Raw genomic sequence first — 23,794 nt, forward strand, 5'->3', positions numbered from 1 at the left:
TTAAAAACAAATCCAAATCCACACTTTATTGAAAACCGGTATCTTTCGGTAGCTCCGATCAGAATAAATCAGCTTACAGATACCACGACTCAGGAAGACAATATGTACAAAAGTCTCAGGAAAGGGAGAAAAAACAACTTGAAAAGAACATATCTTGGACAGGACTGGATTACTAGGATGGTCGTGTAGCAAAATAGTACAAAGTACGACAAAGAACCACATACACAACACTGTGCTCCCGAGCTGGGGGCAGGAACTCTCGGCTCCCACGTTCCTGGACCACATCCCATGATTCTTCAGGGCAGAAGGGCTGGTTGGGCCGCAGGGGTCTCCGTGCCCACTGGACAACCCACACCAGGGCAGAGGCCAAACGCACGGAATGAGGCCCCCAGACCAGCTACACTCACTCCCCCGTGAACCCCTTGTCTCTAAGAAGAGAGAAGCGCTTGGCAAAGTCTACAGAACTGGCAGAGACTAGAGAGCTTTGAGTTCAACTGCAGCCAGTCATGTAAAAAACCCCACACCAATCTAAACCCTACAATTCCCTTATCCAGATTCCCACTAACTGAACTAACTGGAGAGGTAGAGGAGCAAGATATGGAAACTGCCCTCAAACCAAGTTTTGGTCTTTGGTAAACAGGGATAATACACAATACTGGTCCACAAATCAGCTTGAGACAAAACTACTGGGCATGGCAGGCATAAGACCGCAGAGCCCCGGCAGTAGCCACCGCAGGAGGGAGGGGATGGGCACGGGGGGGAAGATGTGTCCTGCTAGGGTCACAGCTGTGGCTGGTCCTGGCCCCATCCGCACAGTCCCTTCCAGCTTCGGAGCCGCCCTCTTGTGGAGCTCCCTTCTTGGAGCTTACAGCTCCCAGCCTGGGAGCCCAGCTGCACAGGGCTCTCTGGTCAGAGTGATTGGCAGTCCTCCTGAGAACATGAGGTTCCTCTGAGTTGGGGCAGGGCAAAGAGGACACGGAGCTGCAGGAGGCAAAGGCGGCTGCTCTAAGAGCAGGAAGGAGAATTCAGTTCAGAGAAGGGCAGGAAGTTTGGACTGTATGGATGCAGAGGCAGTGTCTTTGTCACCTGGCTTGGGAGGTGCCCAAAGCAAAGCTTCCTGAGTTCTCCAAGAGGAACACCACCCCCTGCTCTGGAACTTCACACTCAAACAAACAGTAAGCCAAAAGGAAGAGGTTTCTTCAGGGTCCCAGAAGTGCCCACTAAAGGCCCCTCTTGTCCCGTCTTGGAATAGCAGCTTCATTTTTGAGTTCGTATGGTGCCGCAGATTTGAGCAAGACGGTTCTGAAAGGAAAAGGAGAGGTCGTTCAGTGGGTGGTGCTGGGCAAACATGCCCACCCATCCTTTAGTCTATTCAGGGAGCACTGACTCTGGGGCTGGGCCGGTCTGACTGAATCTCAGCTCTCCATCCTCTATTGGTACGTGAACAAACTAGCCTTTCTGGAAGGCAGCTACGCTCACCGCTAGACCAACGCACACTGAACTAAACTTTCTGCATCTCTGTTTCTCATCTGAAGGAAAGCAGCAAAATGCCATCTCAGATGAGACAGTGAAGGCATCGTTTGGGAACAGCAATGCTGGAGGTCCAGCATGATGAAGGATGTCACCAGGTTCGGGTGGCTGGTATGTGCCCAGCACCAGCCCGTGTTCCGAATGACACGTTTGAGAAAGCAGCTCCGCCCTCATCTGCTTCCTGGACATGCCCTTCACAGACCCTACCCCACCCCCCACCCAGAAGGGGGGCCAACAGCAGCCACGTTTGTGCTACATGTTCCCGTCCACCACACTAATCCAGCTGACAGGACCAGGGTGGCCTGTCTGACCAAAGCTGAGAACGGAATTGCAGATTCTTCCCCTTGAGAATTTAACTGAGGACTAACACTGGACAGCCCATGCTGGGCAGTGGAGTAGGGAGTGCGACTACCCAGAACCGCATGCAGACCCAAGGTAGGGGGAGGAGAACCAACAGCCTCATGGAGAAGGTGATATTCTGCTTAGGGGGGAAGGACAGGTGCAGGAGAAATGAGAGCTTGGGCCCCAAAGACAGAGGAGATGAAGGAGCTGACGCAGCAGAGCAGAGCCCCGTCAGCCCCTGGCACTGTGGTCCCACTGCCCAGAGGGCCTGGCTGGCCAGCACGCTCCGATTCTGTGGGAGTCCTTGGAACAGGCTCCTCACCCTGTTCCTGAGGTCAACTGCTGTGCCATAACATACAGAAACCAACTGCCCGAATGAAGCAGAATTTTGATTTTCTTGTAGAACTTCTGTGGTAGGCACTCTGGGTTGGATCAAAACTCAACATCAGTTTAGGGACAGAACTGCTGCTAGGTAAGCAGGAGAACTTAGTGTCAAAATTCCTTGGGGGAAACAGTTGTAAGTGTAAAGCACCAGCCCAGACCCAAAAGGCAATCCTAAGAATGGCTAAACCCAGAAGGCTCCACCCTGTGTGTGGAGAGGAGCGTGAGACTTACAGAGAGCTTCTTAATGTTTCCCAGGGCCTCTGGATCCAGTTGTGCGATATCGATCCTCTGCAAGTCACTGGCCAATAACCGCATGCTCTGTGGGGAGGGGAGAGGGTTAAAGTGGCTGGTCCCTCAGAGCAGGAACGTCTGCCAGCAGCCCAGGGTGCCCTAGGGGGTCCCCTTGATGTCCTGCACTTGTAGGGGGTGGGTGGCAAGGCAAGCAGGAGGGCTGTTAGTCCCAAGGAGACAGTGATGTTGGCGTTTATCACTGGGTCAGTGGCTGGATCAGCTGAAGACAAGGGGTGCACGTTAGCTTAGAAATGCCCTGCAGACCTCATGCGAGATAAACCACCCACTCCGTCCCTGAGCGGAGGTCAGCAACTTGCTCTGCTCTGCCTGCTTCAGACTCCTCAAAGTCACACCAAGTGGAAGACCCTCGCGCTCCCCTTTCTAGACTAAGCATGCACCCTGACACTGCCATCCTTTGCACACCCTCTAAAATCTCCCTTACTGCACACATCACATGCTATGTTATTGTTCATTGGGAGCCTAGCTTGACTACCGACTGCTACTCAAGGGCAGGAATGTCTTCCACATCTTGAACCTGCTATTAATACAAGATAGGTGGGCCTATGTTAGCTGATGAACAAATGGAACCCAGAGCTGGGCAAGAATCTTCCCAGTCTGGAGCTCTACCCTGGGAGAGGGAATGGTTCTGAGTACTACAGAAGTGTGGAGATGACGAGCCAGGCAACCAAAGGACTTTGGGTTCCGGGAGAGAAGTGGGTGATGGACAAGAGAAAGAAATGGTGAGTAAGCAGCACACCGTGGCCTGACCCACCCTTCCCTGGAACACTTACCTCTCCGCCTCCCACCGGCACAGTGAGGAATATCTCTTTGCTGTCGGCAAGAGGGCTGCCATTCACAGAGACATTGTAAATCCGCTCTCTGGCTGCTGGAGTACGCAGGCCCGGGGTCTTGAAGATCCTATAAAGTGGGGAAATCTCTGTAAAGATGGCTTGGCAGATTGAATGACACCAGGCGCTATGAGCCCTTCCAAACCCAATCTGGCCTCAAGCTGCAGTTTTCAAATCACACATTTCTAAGAAGGCATGTTCTAAATTTAGGGTTAAAAAGCAGTAATGACTCAACACAGCTGGAGAAAGGAGGCTGTAATTATCAAACATACATCTAGCAAAAGTAAATTCTTATCCATGTAAATTTTAGGTTCAAAGCTCCATGTGGAGAACAGTCACCCACCCATCCATCCATCCACAAAGCCAGAAACAAACAGTGGCTAATATATTTCCAAGAGTAGCTATGTGCTTCCATCAGGAGAAATTTTCCAGGGTCAAAGGAGGATGACTTTCTTGAGATCTTTAAAGTGCTTCCATCTCTTTTTCCCTAAATGTCCTTTGCTATACACTCATGAAAAAAACAAAAAAGTTAAGGAGGAGTGAGAATTAGAAGGTAGGTCTTCCTCACTCTCCCACTCCAGAGATAAGCACGCTCAGTTCCTTATGCGTCCCTCCAGAAACTATCAAATGGGATCACCTAGGACATGCTGCTCTGCCACCTCTTTGGAGAGGCTCCTGACCATGAATCAGCACATGCAGAGCCATTTATTTTTTAATGGCTACACAGCATCTCCTATCTAGTTGACCAGCACTGTAGAAGGGATTAATTTATGCTGTAAGAACATCCTTATTTATATTGGTCTCCCAAAAGATGGTGTTAATTTTCACTCCTATCAAGGGTATGGGAAGAGTACCTACTAACTTAAACTTAATCAGAATCAGAAAAGACCAAAATAGTCACTAGAGGCCTCCAAGTCATCAGGGACAGACTGGTCTCCTCCCTCTCATAAGATAAACGATCATTTTGCCACTGAAAACAGGCGAACCTGCTCTCAGGGGAGAGGCAAACATTAGGAAACACTCCTGAGTGAGGCTTTCCAGTATTTTCTTAAATACCCTTCTTTTCTGACAAATGTCAAGTATTGGGCTCCCACCAAAATCCAACCGCCGCTGCCAGTACTCACCTTGAGTCAAACCTGGGTGTCAGGCCCGGAGTTGGTTTCACCAGAGACAACTCCAGTCGGCCCACAGCTGGGGTAACGGTGGCGTAATGGCTTGACCTACGGGAGAGACATGGCCATTAGGTGCACCAACTCTCAGGTCCAATGACTGCAGCCGTAGAGGCAGGTAACACTGAGCATGTCAGAGCCTGTCCTGGGCACCTTCCACACATTAGTTCGTGCAGCCTCTTCACCACCCTGTGAGACGCACCATTATCCTCATTTCCACATGCAGAAACTTGGGGATATTAGGGCAGAGCCAGAACCCTGAACCCAGGCAGTCTGCCTCCAGAATCTGACTTCTCAGTCAAGCTAAGGGAACGAGAGGAAGGAGACAGCCCCTCTGCACCCTGTAGGCCCCCTAGTTGGAGCTCCTGTCCTCTTGCCAGACAGCTCCCACTGCCCAGGGAGAAGAGAGAGGAGCTCACTCTTCACAGACCCGCTCCAGTGACTCCTTTCCTGAGCTCGTTAAGAGGCAGCCCCCTCCCCCACCATCCCAGCATAAGAAATTCAAGTCCATGGTGAGTCATTGCTTAGCAGGACCAGGAGGAATTTTTCAAGAAACTAACCACAGGTAGGTGATAGCCACTTTGTGACTAACCATGTGGGTAGCTCTACACACGGATTGTCTGGCAACTGAACAAAATATGCAGTGCTTACTGTATGTTTTTGTGTCTTATTAATCTCCCTGTTTGCATTTAAAAAAAAAAGGGTGGTGGTGGGGAGACAGAGAACATGGGCAGAAGAACCAGAGAAGGTGTTGGGTCGGACAGTTTCTAGAGGCCCCCCCAAGCTCAGATACTGGTGGATTCGATGATGTGAAGCTCTACTTGAAAACAAGTCACAAAAGCCCCTTTACCGCCCATTCCTGCCATGATGAATGTGGCTCTCCAATAAAACCAAAAGCACATCTGAATTTGGAAAACCTGTTACCTTTTATTTTTGCCTTTCCCTTGTATGGACTGGGTTCTCTTCTTGGATGGAGGACACCTTTTAGCCTGAAGTCACAAACAAATGAAACTGAGGTTAAAAAAAGCCCCACAAGGGGGAAAGGTTAGGGAGAAGGATACCAGCTCTGGAAAAGAACTGAGTATCTGAACATCAGAAGGTATAACTTACAGAACTCACAGTGACTTAAATAATTCAGAGCAGAATTGGCCAACTAAGAATTATACTGCCTGAGTCTTCCAATTAGAGGACTTTGACCAAGATTAAAGGTAAGTGCCTTTTGAACTGGGTGCAGCTTGGTTGGTTGCCCTACCCTGCTCCCACCCCCTCATGCAGCATTGCTGTGACAGTCACTAAGGGCACCCAGGTGCCCAGCACAAGGAACCCTCAGCAGCCCTCACCCTTGCCGAATCCCTGGAGGTACCTGACAAGAGTCACTTTTTACCTTCTGACGATCCTCCTCCTTGTTCTAAAGATCGACCCACCACCCTTGCTTTCCTGGCTGGCCTTCTGCTCTGCAGGCTGCCTCACGAGCTCCTCTTTCTACCTTCCCTCCAGGGTCCACCCTCAGCCTCCCCTCCACATTCTCCCCGTACAACCTCACTGACCCCCCTGCTGGGACAGCCACCTAAAGATCTGAGAATCGGTGTCTCTCAGTCTCTTACTTCTGCCTGAGCTCCAGGCTGAGATTTCTGTCAGGGCTAGACATGCTGGAGAAGTGTTACACACTCAGCAGGTCCAACAACTGGCATACTAACTGCTGCCCTTTGCCCTGGCCCAGCACCCCTCCTCCTCCCATGCCCCCCACCAGGGGGCGGTTCCCTAAGCCAGGAACCACCTGGTCGTCTCAGGTCGCTCCTTCCCTCCACCAATCTTGCCCACTCTGCTTTGTAAACCTTATCCCTTCTCTTTTCACAGGGTCAGGGCCTCAGTTCAAGAATTACAGCAGCCCCTGCATAGAAATCAATAAAGCCAGAACACACCCTCACACTGCGCAAAAAAATAAATGCAAAACGGCTTAAAGACAAACATGACATGCCACCTTAAAACTCTTAGAAGAGAGCATAGGCAAAACAGTCTCTGACATAAATTGTACCAATGTGTTCTTAGGTCAGTCTCCCAAGACAACAGAAAGAAAAATAAACAGATGGGACTGAATTTTGGGACTTACAAATTTTGCACAGCAAAGGAAACATTAAAAAAAAAAAACACAGCCTACAGAATGGAAGAAAATATTTGTAAATGATGCCACAGACAAGGGCTTAATCTCCAAAATATACAAACAGCTCATACAACTCAACCACAAAAAACTAAACAACCCAATCGAAAAATGGGCAGAAGACCTTAAGACTTTAACAGACATTTCTCCAAAGATGGCCAGTAGGCGTATGAAAAGATGCTCATCATCACTAATAATTAGAGAAATACAAACCAAAACTACGAGGTACCTCCTCATACTAGTCAGAATGACACCGCTAAAAAGTCTACAGATGATAAATGCTGGACAGTGTGGAGAAAAGGGAACCCTTCTACACTGCTGGTGGGAATGTAAGTTGGTGCAGCCATTATGGAAAACAGCGTGAGGCTCCTCAGAAAACTAAAAGCACGATGACATTCTGATCCAGCAACCCCACTCCTGGGCACATACCTGGACAAAACTATAATTCAAACAGATGCTGCACCCCCGTGTTCACGGCAGCACTATTCACAATAGCCAGTGCGTGGAGCCACCTAAGTGACCATCGGCAGATGAATGGAGGAAGATGTGGTACATACACAATGGAATACTACTTGGCCACAAAAAAGAACACCACAATGCCATTTGTGGCAACATGGATGCAACAAGAGACCATCATACTAAGTGAATAAGTCAGAGAAAGACCACATATATGTCACATGTGGTATCTAAAATATGGCACAAATTAACATATCTGCAAAACAGAAACAGACTCAGACACAGAGAACTGAACTGTGGTTGCCAGGGGGGCAGCAGGTGGAGGAGAGGAGGACTGGGAGTTTGGGATTAGCATACGTAAACTATTAGATGTAAGGTGGATAAACAAGGTCCTACGTACAGCACAGGGAACTATATTCAATACACTGTGACAAAGCATAATGGAAAAGAATATTTAAAAAGAATGCCTATAGGATATAACTGAGTCACTCTGCTGTACAGCAGAGATTTACACAACATTGTAAATCAGCTATACTTCAATTAAACAAAATAATAACGCTTCCCAACTGGTTCCCTTGTCTCTAATTTTCTCTCTCTCGTTTATCCTGAATGCTGTTCTGAAATACCTATCCATCACGTCACTTACCATGACCTATCTCATGAAATCACAACCTCTAAGCTTGGCTCACGAGACCACTGCTTTCCCCAGATTACCCTCACAGCTTATGTCCTTGCTACCACACCAAACCGCTTCCTGTTCCTCAAAGGGCACTTTCATACCTATTCCTGGAATTCCCTTCCTTTTCTTCTCCAGCTAGTGAAATTTCACTCATTTTAAAAGCTGTGTCCTAAGAGGAATGGTAAAACTTCCAGGGGCAGTGGGGTAAGGTAGTGATAAAGGAGGTATACTATATTTTAAGTATTCCCTTGCCTGCTGAGAGGCTCCCGCCCCAAATGTGAGTGCCTACTTACTCTTGCAGTTTGAGGATTCTTATTGTTATTTTCTTCCTCTTCTTCTTCCACTATCATCTCATCCACTTGCATTACCTTCCGTGCTGTAAGAGTTTTAACAGAGTGATATTTCTCATGTGAATAAACTTTTATGCATTCACATTTCTTATAGGAAATAAAACTTGAGCAATCTTAGGTTGTAATCAAGAAAGAGATCCAAAAGAAAGATGATTAAAAAAAAAAGGATTTAGCCACACACAAACACACACACAAGGTCTCAGAGTGGTTAAAAAACCCTCTATGGTGCTTTGTATGGGCAGCCCAGCATTCTGATTAAGAATGCAGACCCCAGAGCCAGACAGCCTTGAGCCTGAGGCCTGATCCTGCCTCTGACTATGCTGCATGGTTTTCACCACGACTCTCAATTTCTTCTTCTATAAAACGGAGGAGACACTTCATGGGGATATGACGAGACATGGAATGCATGCTCCACAAAAATGGCGTCTTTGTTACTCATCCCAAAGTCTAGAATTGTGCCTACAAGTGCTTATTAAATATTTGTGGGATGAATGAATGTAAAGTCCCTTGAATGATACTGAACACATTATAAGTATTAATGTTCAGTCGCTAAGTTGTGTCCAACTCTTTTCAACCTCGTGGACTGCTGTATGCCAGGCTTCCCAGTCCTTCACTATCTTTCAAGATTGCTCAAATTCACGTCCATTGAGTCAGTGTTGCTATCTAACCATCTCATCCTCTGTAGCCCTCTTCTTCAATCTTTCCCAGCATCAGGGTCTTTTCTAATGAGTTAGCTCTTCGCATCAGGTGGCCAAAATATTGGAACTTCAGCTTCAGCTCAGGCCTTCCAGTAGATATTCAGGGTTGATTTCCTTTAGGATTGACTGGTTTGATCTCCTTGCCGTCCGCAGAATTCTAGAGTCCTCTCTAACAACACAATTCTAAAGCATCAATTCTTCCGTGTTCAGCTTTCTTTATGATCCAGCTCTCACATCTGTACATGACTACTTGGCAAAGTGATATCTTTACTTTTTAACATACTGTCTAGATTAGTCATAGCTTTCGTTCCAAGGAGCAAGTGTCTTTTAATTTCATGGCGGCAGTCAGCATCCACAGTGACTCTGGAGACCAAGAAAATAAAATCTGTCACTGTTTCTACTTTTTCCCCTTCTAATTACCATGAAGTAATGGGACTGGATGCCATGATCTTAGTTTTTTAAATGTTATTACTATTTATTATAATAAAATACTATTTATAAATAATAAGTTATTACAATTATCATTTTAAAAGGGAAAGGAATATGAGGGATGTTTAAGATGGATGATTCAAGAGGAAGTAATACCAGTTTTTAATATTTAAGGGGTTGTCATATGGAAGACAGCTCTGCGGGACCTCAAAGAATAGAAGCAGTATCAATATGTAGATACCACAAGGAAACTTTGGTTCAAAATTAGAAAAAATGTTCTAACCATTCCAGCTGTTTATCATTGAAAGGGAGTGTCTCATTGCTAAATACATTCAACCACAGGCTAGAAAATCCTAAGCAGGGATTCCATAGAGAAATTTAACTGAGGGGAAAGAGTTCAATGAATTTTAAGCTTTTTTTTCTGACACAAATAAGAATACAAATATATTTATCTTAAAAAAAAAAAAAAAAAGGTAAGCTGGAATAAACATTGAGTGGTATTTTAGGCCTGGCCCAGTAGAGAAGGTGCTGCCTGATGGGCAGCCTTAAGCCCAGAGCTTAAGGTCAGTGACAGCATGTCCCTTGGAGAGCCCATCCTGGCCTGAATCTGTGCTCACTAATTACAGTCAGCGTCCCCAAACTTTCCCTCTAAGATAGTGTTTCCCCGAGTGTGGGGCGTGTATGGGAGAGAATTTTTCATGGATGGATCAGTGAACTGAGTAGCATGGAATGACAGGCTGAGAAAGTTGGTCCTTTCACAGTTCTCTTTCAACCCTTCTGCTCACATCAGGGAGTCTTGGCTGGCACTGCCACGTCTTGTCACACCTCTCCAAACCTTGCTCGCCTCTCTCTCAGGGAAGGAAGTAGGCAACAATGTTTGGTTTCTAGCACAGCTTTTGTTTTTCTTCTTTCATTTTAGCTCACAAATTGGTCTGAAGAGTTCAGTTAGTTATCAGTCCTTCATATAATTAACTGAATGCAGAGGACAAAATCAAATTTTTGGATTTTCGAGACTGAGGACCAGGCATTAGAGGGAAGAGACTCCTCCAAGGAGGCCTCTCCGAGCAGCCAGCCAACTACACTGGGCCTTCGCTCTCTCACTTCAACAAGGGGTTTTGAAAAGTACTCACTTTTGGCAAGTTTCAGGGGTGTCCGAGTAGCTTCTGCTGTTAATTTGTTTATTTCTGTGATATCCAAGTCAGCCTGTGCCAAACACAGTCCGAAAACACCAGGTATATTCCATCAAATGTGAGGAACAATATTTTAAGATTAAAAACAACTTAAAAAACCATATTCTTTGATACATACAAAAGATTATGTTACTTACAACACAAAATACTGAACTCCCATAAATCCACCATACAACCAAAGACCCAAAACACTGCCAGTTACTTGCTTCCGGCTATGTACTTTTCCCTGTACTATTTCTTTGCCTCTCCTCAGAAGGCGACTAGTGTCCTGATTCTGTCATTCCTTAGAGATAACCACTATCATTCCATTTGCCTGAAAGAAAGTGTGGGTGTATGTATATTTCTCCACAAATGTCTACGTGCTTAAACAATATTTTGTTGGTTCTGCTTTTGACCACTGTTTGTGATTGAAATTAGTTTTCACTGCTATGTAATACCTGTCACAATGGACTGGTCCAGTCTCCTGTCAATAGTATTTTGCTATTACAAACACTACTGCTTTGAACTCTTATAGCTGTGTCTGATGCACGCATGTCCAGGTTTACTCTTGGCTGTATACTTAGGGATAGGGCATCAGAGAGTTGCAGGGTACACAGGTGTTCAGGCTTAATATTATGCAAAATTGTTTTCCAAAGTGATTGTACTTGTTTACATGCAAGGAGCAAACAGTACAAGTTTCCAATGACCCATATTCTCTACAACACTTGATGCTATGTCAGTCTTCTCATTCCACCCCCAGCTTTATTGAGGTATAATTGACAAATATGATTCTAACACATTTAAAGTGTTACGAGGGTGAGATGTATGGAGAGAGTAACATGGGAACTTACATTACCATATGTAAAACAGATAGCAAATGGGAATTAGTTGTATGTCTCAGGGAACTCAAACAGGGGCTCTGTACCAAACTAAAGGTGTGGGATGGGGAGGAAAATGGGAGGGAGGTTCAAGAGGAAGGGGATATATGTATGCCTATGGCTGATTCATGTTAAGGTTTGACAGAAAACAACAAAATTCTGAAAGCAATTATCCTTCAATTAAAAAATAAATTTAAAAAATGCCTATATATATAAAAAAAGTGTTACACATACACATTGTGAAATGATATCACAATCAAGTTAATTAATGCACCTATCACACAGTTACCTTAAAAGAATTTTTTTTTAAGTCTAGAGGGCCAAATGTTTTTCTGCTATGCTCCTGTACCCTTCAAAAAGGCTTCCAGTCACCATTCTAATTAAATTTATTCCCAATGGTAACTATCTACATGTATGGGAATAGCCAAAAGCAGGCATGCTTCACAAGTCTTTTCTTGTAGGGCACACTAAGTATCAGAATAGCCATTACAAACAAGGAACGACACAGTTTCATCTCTGGATTGGTAGAGACTACATGGAGTACTCAGACAAGGATTCTGAGGCTGTCGGGGCTTAGCAAGAAGCTGTGCCGTGCTAGAGAGATGAGGGGTGTCTGAAATGGAGGATGATTCAGTAGTCATAGTGGCTACTGAACAAATGACTCATGGCTAATGTGTCTGAGGAACTGAATATTTTATGAATTTTAATTAAAGTTACATGTGGCTGGTGGCTATTGTAACAGGCAGTACTGATCTAAACTCTATTCTGCCTCCCCATCATACTGCCTTCAGTCCTAGTAATCATGGCAGGGGGAAGAAGGTGAGAGGGGGTGGGGAATCTTGAGAGTCCCAAGCAAGAGCACAGCTTCTAGAGTATGATGTGAAAAGGCAACAGTCTCTTTGTCCCCTAGCAGGCCAGGGGTTTAAAGGAACTTGGCTTTCTACTTCACCTGCAAAGATCAGAGCAAAGAGCTGCAAGGAACCTGCCCAAAATAGGACTATTTCTCTATAAATCTTGGAACTACTTGGCCTTCATGTACTCAGCATTCAACAACTATAATCTTTTAGTTGACATCAGTAATGTCCCCTCTGGAACTTGTTCCACAGTCAGCACCCACCATTGAATTTTGTGGACGGACTAAACTTAAAACTAACCAAGAGTTCAAAAATAGAAGTCACTTACTGTTGCTGCTTCTTCCAGGGCCCGCTTGTTTCCTCCAAGGGCTTTGAAAAGAACAATTTGCTTGGTTACTAGATTTTAATAATTAACAAACTATCTTCCCTAATATGACCACTTATCTTACACTGGACCAGATTAAGTTCTTGGTCCAACATTCAGGAGCCTCTACAACCTAGTCTAATCTTTCCCCAAGCTTGACTGTTCCCTTCATGACTTACTACAAGTTCCACTACACCAAAGTGACTGTTATTTCCCAAATGTGCCACTGTCTCATGACTGAGTGTTCTGATAGTTATTTCTCCCGCCTGAAATAATCCCCTGCACTCTACAAATTTGGAATTCATCTTTCAAAACCCAGCTCAAACCCAAAACTCTGCTTATTTTTCTCTCACAGCAGATTGCTGCAATGTGTTGAGTTAGTTGCTCACGATCATCATATCCAACAACTACTCAAAGCTGTAGAAGTGCCCAACCCTGCCTTGAACTGAACTCGAGGACAAAAATAATATCCACAGCTTCTGGTAAAAAATATGTCATCAGTATGTATGATGTAAATGTGTACTGAATGAAGAGATCTTTGCAAGATTTAGATGTAGAACAAAAACTTAGGTTAGAGTCCTCCTGCTGGAAGTGCTGGTAGTATCCTGTATAACAGTTAAGAACTCAGACTTTGGAACCAGAATGCCTACATTCAAATATGTCACTAATTGGCTTATGAGACTTTGAGCAAACAATCTCTGTGCTTTAATCTTGTCATCTACAAAACAGGAATAAAACCAACAACTAATATGTTTGTTTTGAGGATGAAATCAGTTAATATATGGAAAACACTTGGTTTTTCAGTTAACATTGGAAAACACAATGCCTGTCTGGCATAGAAAGCACTATATAAATGTGCTTACTGACCACTACTTTATTCTCTTTTGTAGTACTTATAATTTTAAATATATAATCATGTCCAAATTTTTAGAACAAGTCTTCTCTACTAACTTGTAAGTTCCTGGAGGCAAGGATAATGTCTGTTTTATTTCCCAATGCATCTTCAGCACCCAATATTGTGACTAACACATGCTCAATGAATATTTATAGAAATGCAAAAATAGATTAATAAATAAAAGAGAAAGTCCAAAAGGATCACTAAATGACATCTATGTGAGCAGAACATGCATTTCTATCCAGGTAGCAGGCTACCTAGTGGGTAATTAATCATAAGAAAATAGTAAAAGGGTAACCCAGCAAAAGGACAGCCTCTTGCATTTCTCTGGACTTTTAACCAGGGGGTAGGGTAGGGAACAGGGTGGGGTTTTCCTCTGGCCAGGAAAACTCTTCGAGTCCTTGCACTTTGCAATTTGTTTGCCAGTGTATAAACTGGTGATTTCCATAAGCTGCAGAAAGAGCTGGTTGGAGTTATCCTTCCATCTGTGCTCTGGTAACAAATTATTCATTCATTCACTTTTAAATGGTTAGATAAAATACCACCCCCCTCAAAAAAAGAGTATTTCATGACACATGAAATCTGTCAAATTCACATTTCAGTGTTTCCATAAATAGATTTCTGTTGGAAAACAGCTATGCCCATTCATTACAGCTGTTTTGGAACTATAACAGCAAAGTTGAGTAGTTTGGACAGAGAACCTTCTGGCCTACAAAGCCTAAAATAGTTACTATCTCTTCCTTTAGAGAAAACATTTGCCTGCCTGCAGAGAAAGATGAGGGAAAGTGCTAAGCAGGGAGGTGAGACAGGGATTGGGGAGGAGTAGGACTGCAATTTCCTTCTAAGACCTCACTGAGAAGATAAAAGCTGCCATGGTAACCACAGAAGGGCTCCAGGCCGAGGCCTGGGGAAAGATCAGGAGCTCTTACCGAAGTATTCGAGCCAGTTCATCTCGCGCAGCGCCTTGGGGAGTCGCAGGATCTCAATGTTGTACAGGTTATCCAACTCTTTGAGGAGGTTCTGCCTGTCTGACTGAATTTGCTTGGATCGCATTTGCACTGCGAGAGGGCAGAGAGGACACGGCACGGGTCACCCCGCGGGGAAAAGGTTTCCGGAATCCCAGCTGCCCGAGTCCCAGTCCTCCAGCACCCTGCGATTGCCCCAGGTGACCGCGACCACCCGGGCTCCGCCCCTTACCTTCACGGTCGAAGTCCTTAAGAAAGGAGGCGAGCTTTCGGTTCCGCAGCGCGTTGGTCTTGGCCACCCGACTGCCGCCCTTCCTAGACGGAGCCATGGCGCTTCGATGGAGGCTGCGGGGAGCGAGGGGCGGAGGCACAAGGCGTCAGCGGCGGAGATGGTGAAGGAGAGGGGGCCGCAAGCGGGCGGGGGAAGGTGGAGGCAGGGGAGGGTGGAAGCCCCCCAGGGGGTTTGAATGGGGACCCCTGCCCTTCCGGGCCCGGGCATAAAGGATTCGCGAGGCACCCACCTGCAGGTTCTGAAACCCGGGCTGAGGAAAAACCTGGTTGCTTCAGCTGAGGAGAGGCTCCGAGACTAACGCGACGTGAGACCGCCGCCACCAAATTCAAACTGCCAAAGGCTGGCCAATAAATAGCCGCCGTCTTAGGAGAGTCTCACAACAGCCAATCACAGAGAAGCTTCGCAATCGGGCAGCCAGTCCACATGTAAACTACAGCACCCAGAAGGCATTGCGGTCTGCCCGCATATTTTTCGCGACTCTGCAGCCACGTCTGGGCATGCGCAGCGAAATAGCGGAGGCGTGCGGGGGTCTTGGAATTTCCTTAAACTTTTATTGGTTTAGTTTTGTTTTCCCGCTGGTTTAGAAGAGCGGCCGGAAACTTCAAGTAGAGGAGACAAGATTCTGGCTCCGGAAGCACGAGTCGGCCCAGTGAACCTTCAGTCTGAAACTGCCCGAAGCCAAGGGGTAGTCAGGAACCTTTCGCGAGGTGGGAAACGAAGGTTCTGCCTTCCGAGAGCCTCTCTGAAGGTAAGACTCGCGCTAGAAACACCTGTCGGGAGAGATAGACGGCCCTACCTGAGGAAACTTTGTTTAGCTGGACCTCCCCGAGAACGGAAATAACTCCCACCCGTGACTCGGTCCTTTCCCTGTCGACTTGGGACCCTAATGATATTTGTTTTTTCCTGGTTTTTGTTTGTGTTTTCACCCCCACAGTAGAAGATGACTGAAGATCAGCCTTTGCTTGCCGTGCAGGAGGCCCTGAGGAAGTGCTTTCCCGTGGTGGACGAGCAGCAGGGCCTGTGGCAGAGTGCTCTGAGGGACTGCCCGCCCCTCCTGGCCTCCCTCAGCAACCTGGCAGAGCAGCTGCAGGCCGCACAGAACCTGCGATTTGAGGATGTGCCCTCACTTCGGGCCTTCCCAGACTTACAGGAGCGGCTGAGGCGCAAGCAGCTGGCGGCTGGTGACACTATCCTGGACAAGCTGGGAGAGAGGCTGTAAGAGGCACAGTGGCGCTCTTTCTTGGCCTAGAGATGTTAAAACTGGGTATTTAATAATCTAGGATCAGTGAGAAGGGGGTTTTTCTCCTTACTTAAGAGAATGGTATTTGGGGGGGTGTCAACCTTACCCCCTTTCCATCTGTTGCAATGGGACCTCTGTCTGTCAAAAAACCGTTTTCTGGCACTTCCCTTATCAGCTAGGCGTGACGGTGGTGGACTTAGTAAAAGTTATCAAAGCAGAACAGAAAAGCAATGGAGAAAGCTCATTGGCCCTCCACTGCAGTTTTCCTTAGGTAGAAAGCAGCAGGAGTTACACTGTAAACTTAGTAGGTGCCAGCAGCAAGGATTTTACATACATTATCTCAAAATCTTTTCAACAACTCTGTGACTTAACCTCACTTAATCCCATTTTTCAGGTGAGGAAACTGAGGCTCACGCAGATTGCCTGTGCTCAGGCAGTTAGTAAATAGTAAAGCTGGGATGCTAATCCAAGTGCCTGTGGTACTGGGGCCAGAAGCTCCTAACCACCGCTTTGTTCTGCTGTGCGTTGGTGTCTGAGCCAGGAGGAGCACCAATGTTAGGCCCTCGGTCTTAGAGTTACGGGTAGTTGGGGATGGAGAAGAGAGGGCACATATGGCCTTCCCTTAAGCAGGATGAAAGAAGGTTCTAGTGTGTAGGGTTTGCCATAGACTGATAGGAAACTCAAAGATGGGGGCCTTCTTTGTATTTATCTGTACTAAAAACATTAAGAACCTATGGGGTGCAAAACGCAGGTGCTAGGAATACAGTAGTAAGGCCGACTTAGTTCCTAAGTTGAGTTAAAGAGTCAATTAAGTTAGGTCATTACACATTCTAAGGTAGCGAACTTTTATTTCAGTTGATTACATGTTTTTATGTGGGTATTGGGCTGTTATTTTTAGCCTAGGTTTTCATTGTGAGTCACAGTCAAACTTGAAAGCTGCGGTTCTAGGCTAGGGAGTGCCTTGCCCTTTGGGAAGTTGTAGCCTTCTTGGTGGCTGGACCTCTTGGAGTTACCAATGGAATAATAACTTTTTAAATAATTATATAATAATTTAAAAAATAATTATGTAAAAATAATATAATAAAATTTGCCATAAGCTAGGTACTTCCCTAATGGCTTAATATGCATTACTGTATTTACTCTTCACAACAGTCCTTTTCCTTCATTGGACAAACGTTTGTTGCTTTGTCTGTCAGTCTCTGTTTTAGGTACTTAGGATGCACAGTGAACAAAAGAGACTTGTTTTTGTTCGTGATTGAGAATAAGTAACTTTCTTGAGATCCACAATAATCTGTGTGTGTCAAGAGCCCAAATTTTACCCATTCAAGAATTCACTAGGGTGGGACATGATATAGCATGAGCACAATACTGCTGTATTGCTGTAGTTCCCTTTTGCTTATTCCTTTCACATACGTGGCATTTGACTACATGTGAACATTTCCTCTCCTTTATGGGAGTCCCAGAAAGCCTGCTTGGTCTTTTCTGTCTTTGGCAGCTGGGCCCATCACACAGCTTTTGAGAGTGATGTAACTTCAGCCTCATCATCTTTAAGTCAATTCTTAATTGTTAAGCCACCCCTCCATCCAAGGCACCTGGGACCAGTAGATCTCCTTCGGAGGCAGTTTTTCCCATTGGGATGTGTGGCAATATCTGGAGACATTATTGGTTGCCACAGCTTGAGATGGGTGGGGACAGTTTGCTCTTGTCATCTAGTAGGTAGAGGCCAAGGTTGCTGCTGAACAACCTATAACGCACAGGGCAGCCCTCCACCACAAAGAATCATCAGGTCCAAGATGTTCTTGGTACCGAGGTTGAGGAACCTGGCCGTAGGCCTTTCTCATCATATTGCCTAATATCAGACTTTCCCCCCGCAGAGCCACCCTCCTCAAGGTGCGTGATGTGGTCAGCAGCCACGTGGAGCGCGTGCTTCAGATCTATGAGCAGCACGCAGACACGATCGGCCTCGATGCTGTCCTGCAGGCTTCAGCTGCAAGCCCCTCTGTGGCTGAAATGTTGGAGTGGTTGCAGGACATTGAGAGACATTATCGGAATTCATATCCTTTGCACACGTTTCACAGAACTGTTCTAGGAAGTCTTGTTAACTTCAGTTTTCACCAGATTACATACAAATACGTAGTTTAAGTCAGTTCTCTTTGGATTCCTCCTGTATTCCTTTGTACAGTCATTCCTCAAATCATTTATTGAGCAGATGCTACCTTCCAGCCTTTATTCTAGGTGGTGGGAACTAGGCATTAAAAAAGGGAAAATATGTAAAATGTCAGATGATATTAAGTGCCTTGAAGAAAAATAAAGCAGGGAATGGGGAAAGCAAGGGTTAAAGGCGGGCTTGTAGTTTTAAATAGGGTGGTCAGAGCAGGCCTCACTGAGAAAGTGCTGTCTAAGAAGACATGAAGAGGGTGAGGGGAAGAATCGTGTGGATGTTTGGGGCAAAGAGTGTTCCAGGTAGAAGGAGCAGCAAGCGTAAAGTCCCTGAGGTGACGGCGAGCTTGGTCCGTTCAGGAAGTAGCAAGGCATCCAGTAGGGCTCGAGCCAAGTGAAAGGGGCTGGTCTAACAGGTGGTGCTGTCAGGAGACAGGGCTAGGGCTGGGAGGGCCTCCGAGGTCTTTGGAAGGATTTGGGCTTTTATCCTGAGAGAGACAAAAGCTGTAGAAAGTTTTGAGTAGAGGAGTAATCTGATCAGACCTATGTTATCACCCAGCTGTGTTCTGAGGGAAGGCTTGGGTGGAAGCCGAAAGACCGTTTCATTGGAGTCCTCTCCCTTTTTCTCTCTAGTCTTGCCTGATAGTCGCGTCTACTCTCTGGCTGGAGTTTCTACCTTCATTTACTCTTGCCTCTAGTTTTTTTCTTCAGTTTCCTGCAGCTGCCTCCCAACTGGAATCTCATGGAACTGCAGGCTCAAATGGATGGAGATCCATCCCCCCACCAGCCTCCACCCCATCAGCTCCCTTTTTCTTCAGTTGTAGCGTCAACCCTGTCTGGTCACCTAGTCTGTAAACTTGAGGGTTGTCCCCCGAGCCCACTGTTTGCTAGCTGCGTGGGTGGCAGCAGCAGCTGGGCTGCGCTCGCGGAGCACCTCCTGTGTGCCGGGTGCTGTTGTAAGGGTGTTGGCTCCACTGTCAGGTCCTTCCGTTCTGTTTCCGTGGTGTTTCTCGGAGATCCCTTCTGTATCCCCACTGCGTGCGCCACGGTCTCACTTGGACCCTTTGTCGCATGCCGTCTCTAGGCAGGTTTTTCTGACCCTGGCTTCTTTCCTTTGAAGGAAGAAGCTACCTCCAGGTAGTGGCCACGCTCTACAGATTTATCTTCAGGAGGTCCTGTTCTGATCCTACTGGGTAGGGCTTCTCCGTAGCTTCTTGTGTCCCTAGGGTGAGACCCCGCGCACTGGTCTGTCTTCTCCCTCCACCTGCCTGCTCAGCTGCCTTGCCTGCTCCCTACACACTATTCCATTTGGCACCTCGTTGGAAGATGTACAGTCCTGAATCCATTCCGTGCTTCCCCTCTTCTTTGTCTTGGTTTAAGCTCTTCCTACCAGCCGGAATCTTCCTACTGTTCTCTGAAGCAGCGGTTCCCCACCCTTCTTGGCGCTGGGGACTGGTTTTGTGAAAGTCAGTCTTTCCACAGTCGGGGATGGGAGGGATGGTTCAGGTGGTAATGCGAGCAGTGGGGAGTGGCAGAATCTTCACTTTCTGGACCACTGCTTACCTCCTGCTGTGAGGCTCAGTTCCTAACAGGCCACAGACAGGTACCAGAGATTGGGGACCCCTGCTCTAAGGGGGATGAATTTATCCTGTGAACTTCCACTGAGTTTTTTTATCTCTTCCCATTTAGAGTCTTTTCAGTTTCTGTTTTGTTTTGTTTTGTTTTCCCACCATAGCGAGATCCCAGTTTGCAGGGGCAGTGTTTCATCCCTTCCCTGTAGCCCAGAACCTTGTGTATAGAGGGACTCGGTAAAGATCTCTAGCAGAGGTGAGCCTGCCCACCTGGTAAACGTAATGATAGCTGTGCTGTTGCTTTTCTAGCTCCTGGGAATGCTCTCCAGGGTATTTTCTTCCTTCAGCACATTTCATTTTCTTTTTGAGCACCTTCCTTAATTCCCAGAAAGTACCTGAAGAGGAAGTACCTCCTGTCCTCAATCCAATGGGAAGACTTGGGAAACATCCAAGCTTTGCCCAGAGCCTGGGACCGAATCTCAGAAGATGAATACCCGGACCTTGTACAAGGTGCTGGTTTTCATGCAGTCCCTCGTGTCTGCTCCCCTCCTTTCTTTGTCTAGCCTCTTTGGAATCACAAAGAGTTTCCCCCTCCTGGTGCCTCTAGCTTTTACAAATCTGGTGTTTTGTGTTTTCTGAAGAGCTGGTATGCCACATGTTCTCTCTCTTCCTGTTCTAGATGTCATGTTGAATGTTTCCTTCTTCCTGGAAGAGTGAAGAGGCCGTGTGTTTATTGGGAGACTAGGGGCACACAGGTGAAGACCGACATTGCTGCCTTCTTCTATGTCTAAAAAAATGTCAGTACTGCGTCCTGACTTACTGGAAATGTCAGTGCCCAGCGCCTGAGGACTGGCTCTTCAGCGGATTCTGCTGGACATTCCTGATGTTGGTGCTGCTTCATGCTGGGTCGTGGGTGAGGGTACATGGTTACCCCTTGCCCTTCCCTAAGACTCAGGAGAATGGACAGAGGCAGATAGGATGCAGGAAAGGCGATGCAGAAGAACACCAGGGACAGAAGCAACAGCCACAGAAGTGGTAAGGAACGAAAGGGCCAGGGTAGAGAGTTTGCACCACCCCCAGCATCGTCCAAGGCTCTGAGCCTCGTTGACACCAGGTCCTGATTTCCTCTCTTTTTGTCGGTACCTGACTCCTTGATGGAAAAAAATGTGGCTTTGATGATTTAAAGAAATGGAGGTGATGTTGATGGAAAACTCATTATTTTCCAGTTGCAACGGCTCCTTATCATCAGGACACTTTCTAGAGCCTTCCACCAGGGGGAGGTGGTGTAGCATGAATTCTGAGTGTTTTGTGTTTGGATCTGTTCCCTTGCTGCTCTTACTGACAGTAAGTAACTGGGGATAGTGGGGCTGTTAAAATAACAGGGTTTTCTTTTTACCAAAGCCGGCAGCCAATTTGCTACAGGCCCCTGATCTTGGAGTAGCTGCATGGATGGGAGGTCCCAGTCCAGAGTCAAGCAATCAGGATTGTTTCTGAGGCCCAGTGCCTTCATCTGTGAAATGGTTGTGGTCCTTGCAGACCTGTCAGCTTCCTGGGCTGGTTAAAAATCTTGGTTATTGGATGTAAAGGGACTTAAGAAAGAATGTAGATATTTTTCAAAATGAAAATGACTTTTTAAGTTATAAAAGTGATGATACACTTTTTAAAAAATTATAGAAAAATTATGGAAAACATTTAAAATGTAGAAAACCGTAAAACGAACTCCATCAGAGATATTTTATATGTATCTTTTCAGTGTCCATAGTCACAATTTTTTTAACAAAACAATTTGGGTATCATTGATACATACTGTTATTTAAATTGTCTTTAAAGAAACACCTTTATATAGTTGGGCTAGTTTTTCATACCTCTCTCTGTATATAGCTCAACGCGATTGTATACCATTCTATGGATTATTATAGTATTATGTTTTACATGTATTTTTTAAGTCTTCATGTTTTTCTACCTGTGCATGCATGCTAAGTCGCTTCAGTCGTGTCCTGCTCTTTGTGACCCTGTGGACCATAGCCTGCCAGGCTCCTCTGTCCATTGGATTCTCTAAGCAAGAATACTGGAGTAGGTTGCCACTCCCTGCTCCAGGGGATCTTCCTGACCCAGGGATTGAACCCATGTCTCTTGTGGTTCCTGCATTGCAGGTGGACTCTTTACACTGAGCCACGAAGGAAGCCCATCATATATACAATAATTGTAAATAACCTTAAGACTTTTAAGTATTAGGTCTTACAATGTACTCTGGGGACAGAGGTAAAGGAGAACCCAGAAAGATTTATAGTTCAACCAGGGAAAGATTTAAACCAGTATTTCTCAAGCTTGAGTTCAGTTTGGTTCAGTTGCTCAGTCATGTCCAACTCTTTGTGGCCCCATGGACTGCAGCACACCAGCCTTCCCTGTCCATCACCAATTCCGAGTTTACTCACTCTTGTCTGTCGAGTCGGTGATGCCATCCAACCATCTTATCCTCTGTCATCCCCTTTTCCTCCCACCTTCAATCTTTCCCAGCATCAGGGTCTTTTCTAATAAGTTAGCTCTTCGCATCAGGTGGCCAAAGTATTGAAGTTTCAGCTTCAGCATCAGTCCTCCCAATGAATATTCAGGACTGATTTCCTTTAGGATTGACTGGTTGGATCTCCTTGCAGTCCAAGGGACTCTCAAGAGTCTTCTCCAACACCACAGTTCAAAAGCATCAATTCTTCGGTGCTCAGCTTTCTTTATGGTCCAACTCTCACATCCATACATGACCACTGGAAAAACCATATCTTTGACTAGACGGACCTTTGTCAGCAAAGTAATGTCTACTTTTTAGTGTGCTTTCTAGGTTGGTCATAGCTTTTGTTCCAAGGAGCAAGCGTCTTTCATGCCTGCAATCACCATCTGCACTGATTTTGGAGCCCAAGAAAATAAACTCTGTCACTGTTTCCATTGTTTCCCCATCTATTTGCCATGAAGTGATGGGACCCGATGCCATAATCTTCGTCTTCCAGACCCTGATGCTGGGAAAGATTGAAGGCAGGAGGAGAAGGGGATGTCAGAGAATAAGATGGTTGGATGTTATATAAATCACCAGTATCTTCTTAAAATTTAGATTCCTACTCTGTAGGTCCAGGGTGGGGCCCTGGACTCTGCATTTCTAACAAGGTCCCAAGTGATGCTGATGATCCAGGGACCAGACTTTTAAGTTGAAGAGATTTACATTGTAATAGTGAAAGTGTATTTGCAGTCAGACAGAGTTCTGTGGGAGAATAGAGGTGACAGCCAGCTGCTTGGGGGACAACCTCACAGTAACCGTGACATCTCAGTCCGGCCTCGAGCTTGGAGGAGTGCAGGCTGCTCCACAGCCAGGGACAGTGTAAGCAAAGGCAGTGTTGGAGAAGGACTGGCAGCTGACGCCTCCGGGAGTTTGCTGTGTGCGGGCATCGTGCTTGTGGCTTGTATGCCATGGAACTGGAAACATCAACAGTTGAGTATAGCGAGTCACTGGGGTTCACAGTGGGGCATAAGAGTGGCAGGTGATGGGTCTGTAAGGGCGGACTGGAATGAATTTGTGAAGAGCCCTGAATACCTTGCTCGAGAGTATGTATTTTGCAAATGGGAGTTGCTTGTCTGTGTGTGTGTGTCCATGATTATAGTAAAGAACTTGTTAAAACCTCCCTCATTTAAACAAGTAATTATGACTGAATAGCTACAAGTATGTTTATGGTGGTAAGTAATAACTATGTATTATTTAAGTATAATTGTTCCTTCTTAGCCATTCTTATGGTATTAAACTGCTATCTTCTAATTGTTCTTCTTAAATTTATAATTAATTTGGTTAATTTTTAAAGTAAGTGATACGTTCACATTGTACAAAATTCAAAGGGCATAGGTGCATATTCAGTGAAAAGTTCCCCTCTCCCATTACTCAGGCCACCTCACTGGAGGCAACCAATGTTAAATGTTTCGCGTGTCCTTCCAAAAATATTCTTCACCTCTATGAACACAGGGGTGAGTATCCTCCAAGATAGCCCCCGTGATCCCAAGGACCCACGCCCTTGTATAGTCCTTTCTCCTTCAGTGT

At 45.9% G+C, this 23,794-nt stretch overlaps 2 protein-coding genes across 4 annotated transcripts; one reads left to right on the forward strand and one right to left on the reverse strand.

Annotated features, from left to right (window-relative positions):
* CDCA8 (cell division cycle associated 8) lies at positions 1–15,123 on the reverse strand. The gene is made up of 11 exons (XM_010862774.1): positions 14,981–15,123; positions 14,692–14,804; positions 14,424–14,552; positions 12,564–12,604; positions 10,465–10,537; positions 8,151–8,233; positions 5,489–5,553; positions 4,520–4,615; positions 3,339–3,465; positions 2,488–2,574; positions 1–1,302 (listed from the first exon to the last, which is right to left on the reverse strand). The coding sequence occupies exons 2-11, from the start codon at positions 14,786–14,788 to the stop codon at positions 1,258–1,260; spliced, it is 843 nt and encodes a 280-aa protein (XP_010861076.1). The 5' UTR covers positions 14,789–14,804; positions 14,981–15,123; the 3' UTR covers positions 1–1,257.
* A 116-nt stretch (positions 15,124–15,239) lies between these two features.
* Positions 15,240–21,713, forward strand: LOC105004954 (chromosome unknown open reading frame, human C1orf109). 3 transcript variants are annotated; one of them, XM_010862777.1, is made up of 5 exons: positions 15,240–15,499; positions 15,686–15,966; positions 17,866–18,045; positions 20,114–20,232; positions 20,402–21,713. In XM_010862777.1, exons 2-5 carry the CDS (start codon positions 15,692–15,694, stop codon positions 20,437–20,439), a joined length of 612 nt encoding a protein of 203 aa, XP_010861079.1. In that variant the 5' UTR covers positions 15,240–15,499; positions 15,686–15,691; the 3' UTR covers positions 20,440–21,713. The 3 variants fall into 3 exon arrangements, with proteins under 3 accessions (XP_010861079.1, XP_010861077.1, XP_010861078.1); XM_010862775.1 differs by lacking the exon at positions 20,402–21,713 and having other exon boundaries at positions 20,114–20,386; XM_010862776.1 differs by lacking the exon at positions 20,402–21,713 and having other exon boundaries at positions 15,689–15,966; positions 20,114–20,386.
* The last annotated feature ends 2,081 nt before the right edge of the window (positions 21,714–23,794 follow it).

This window comes from Bison bison, unplaced genomic scaffold (assembly GCF_000754665.1).
Source record: "Bison bison bison isolate TAMUID 2011002044 unplaced genomic scaffold, Bison_UMD1.0 scf7180017864484, whole genome shotgun sequence".
Lineage (NCBI taxonomy): Eukaryota > Metazoa > Chordata > Mammalia > Artiodactyla > Bovidae > Bison > Bison bison.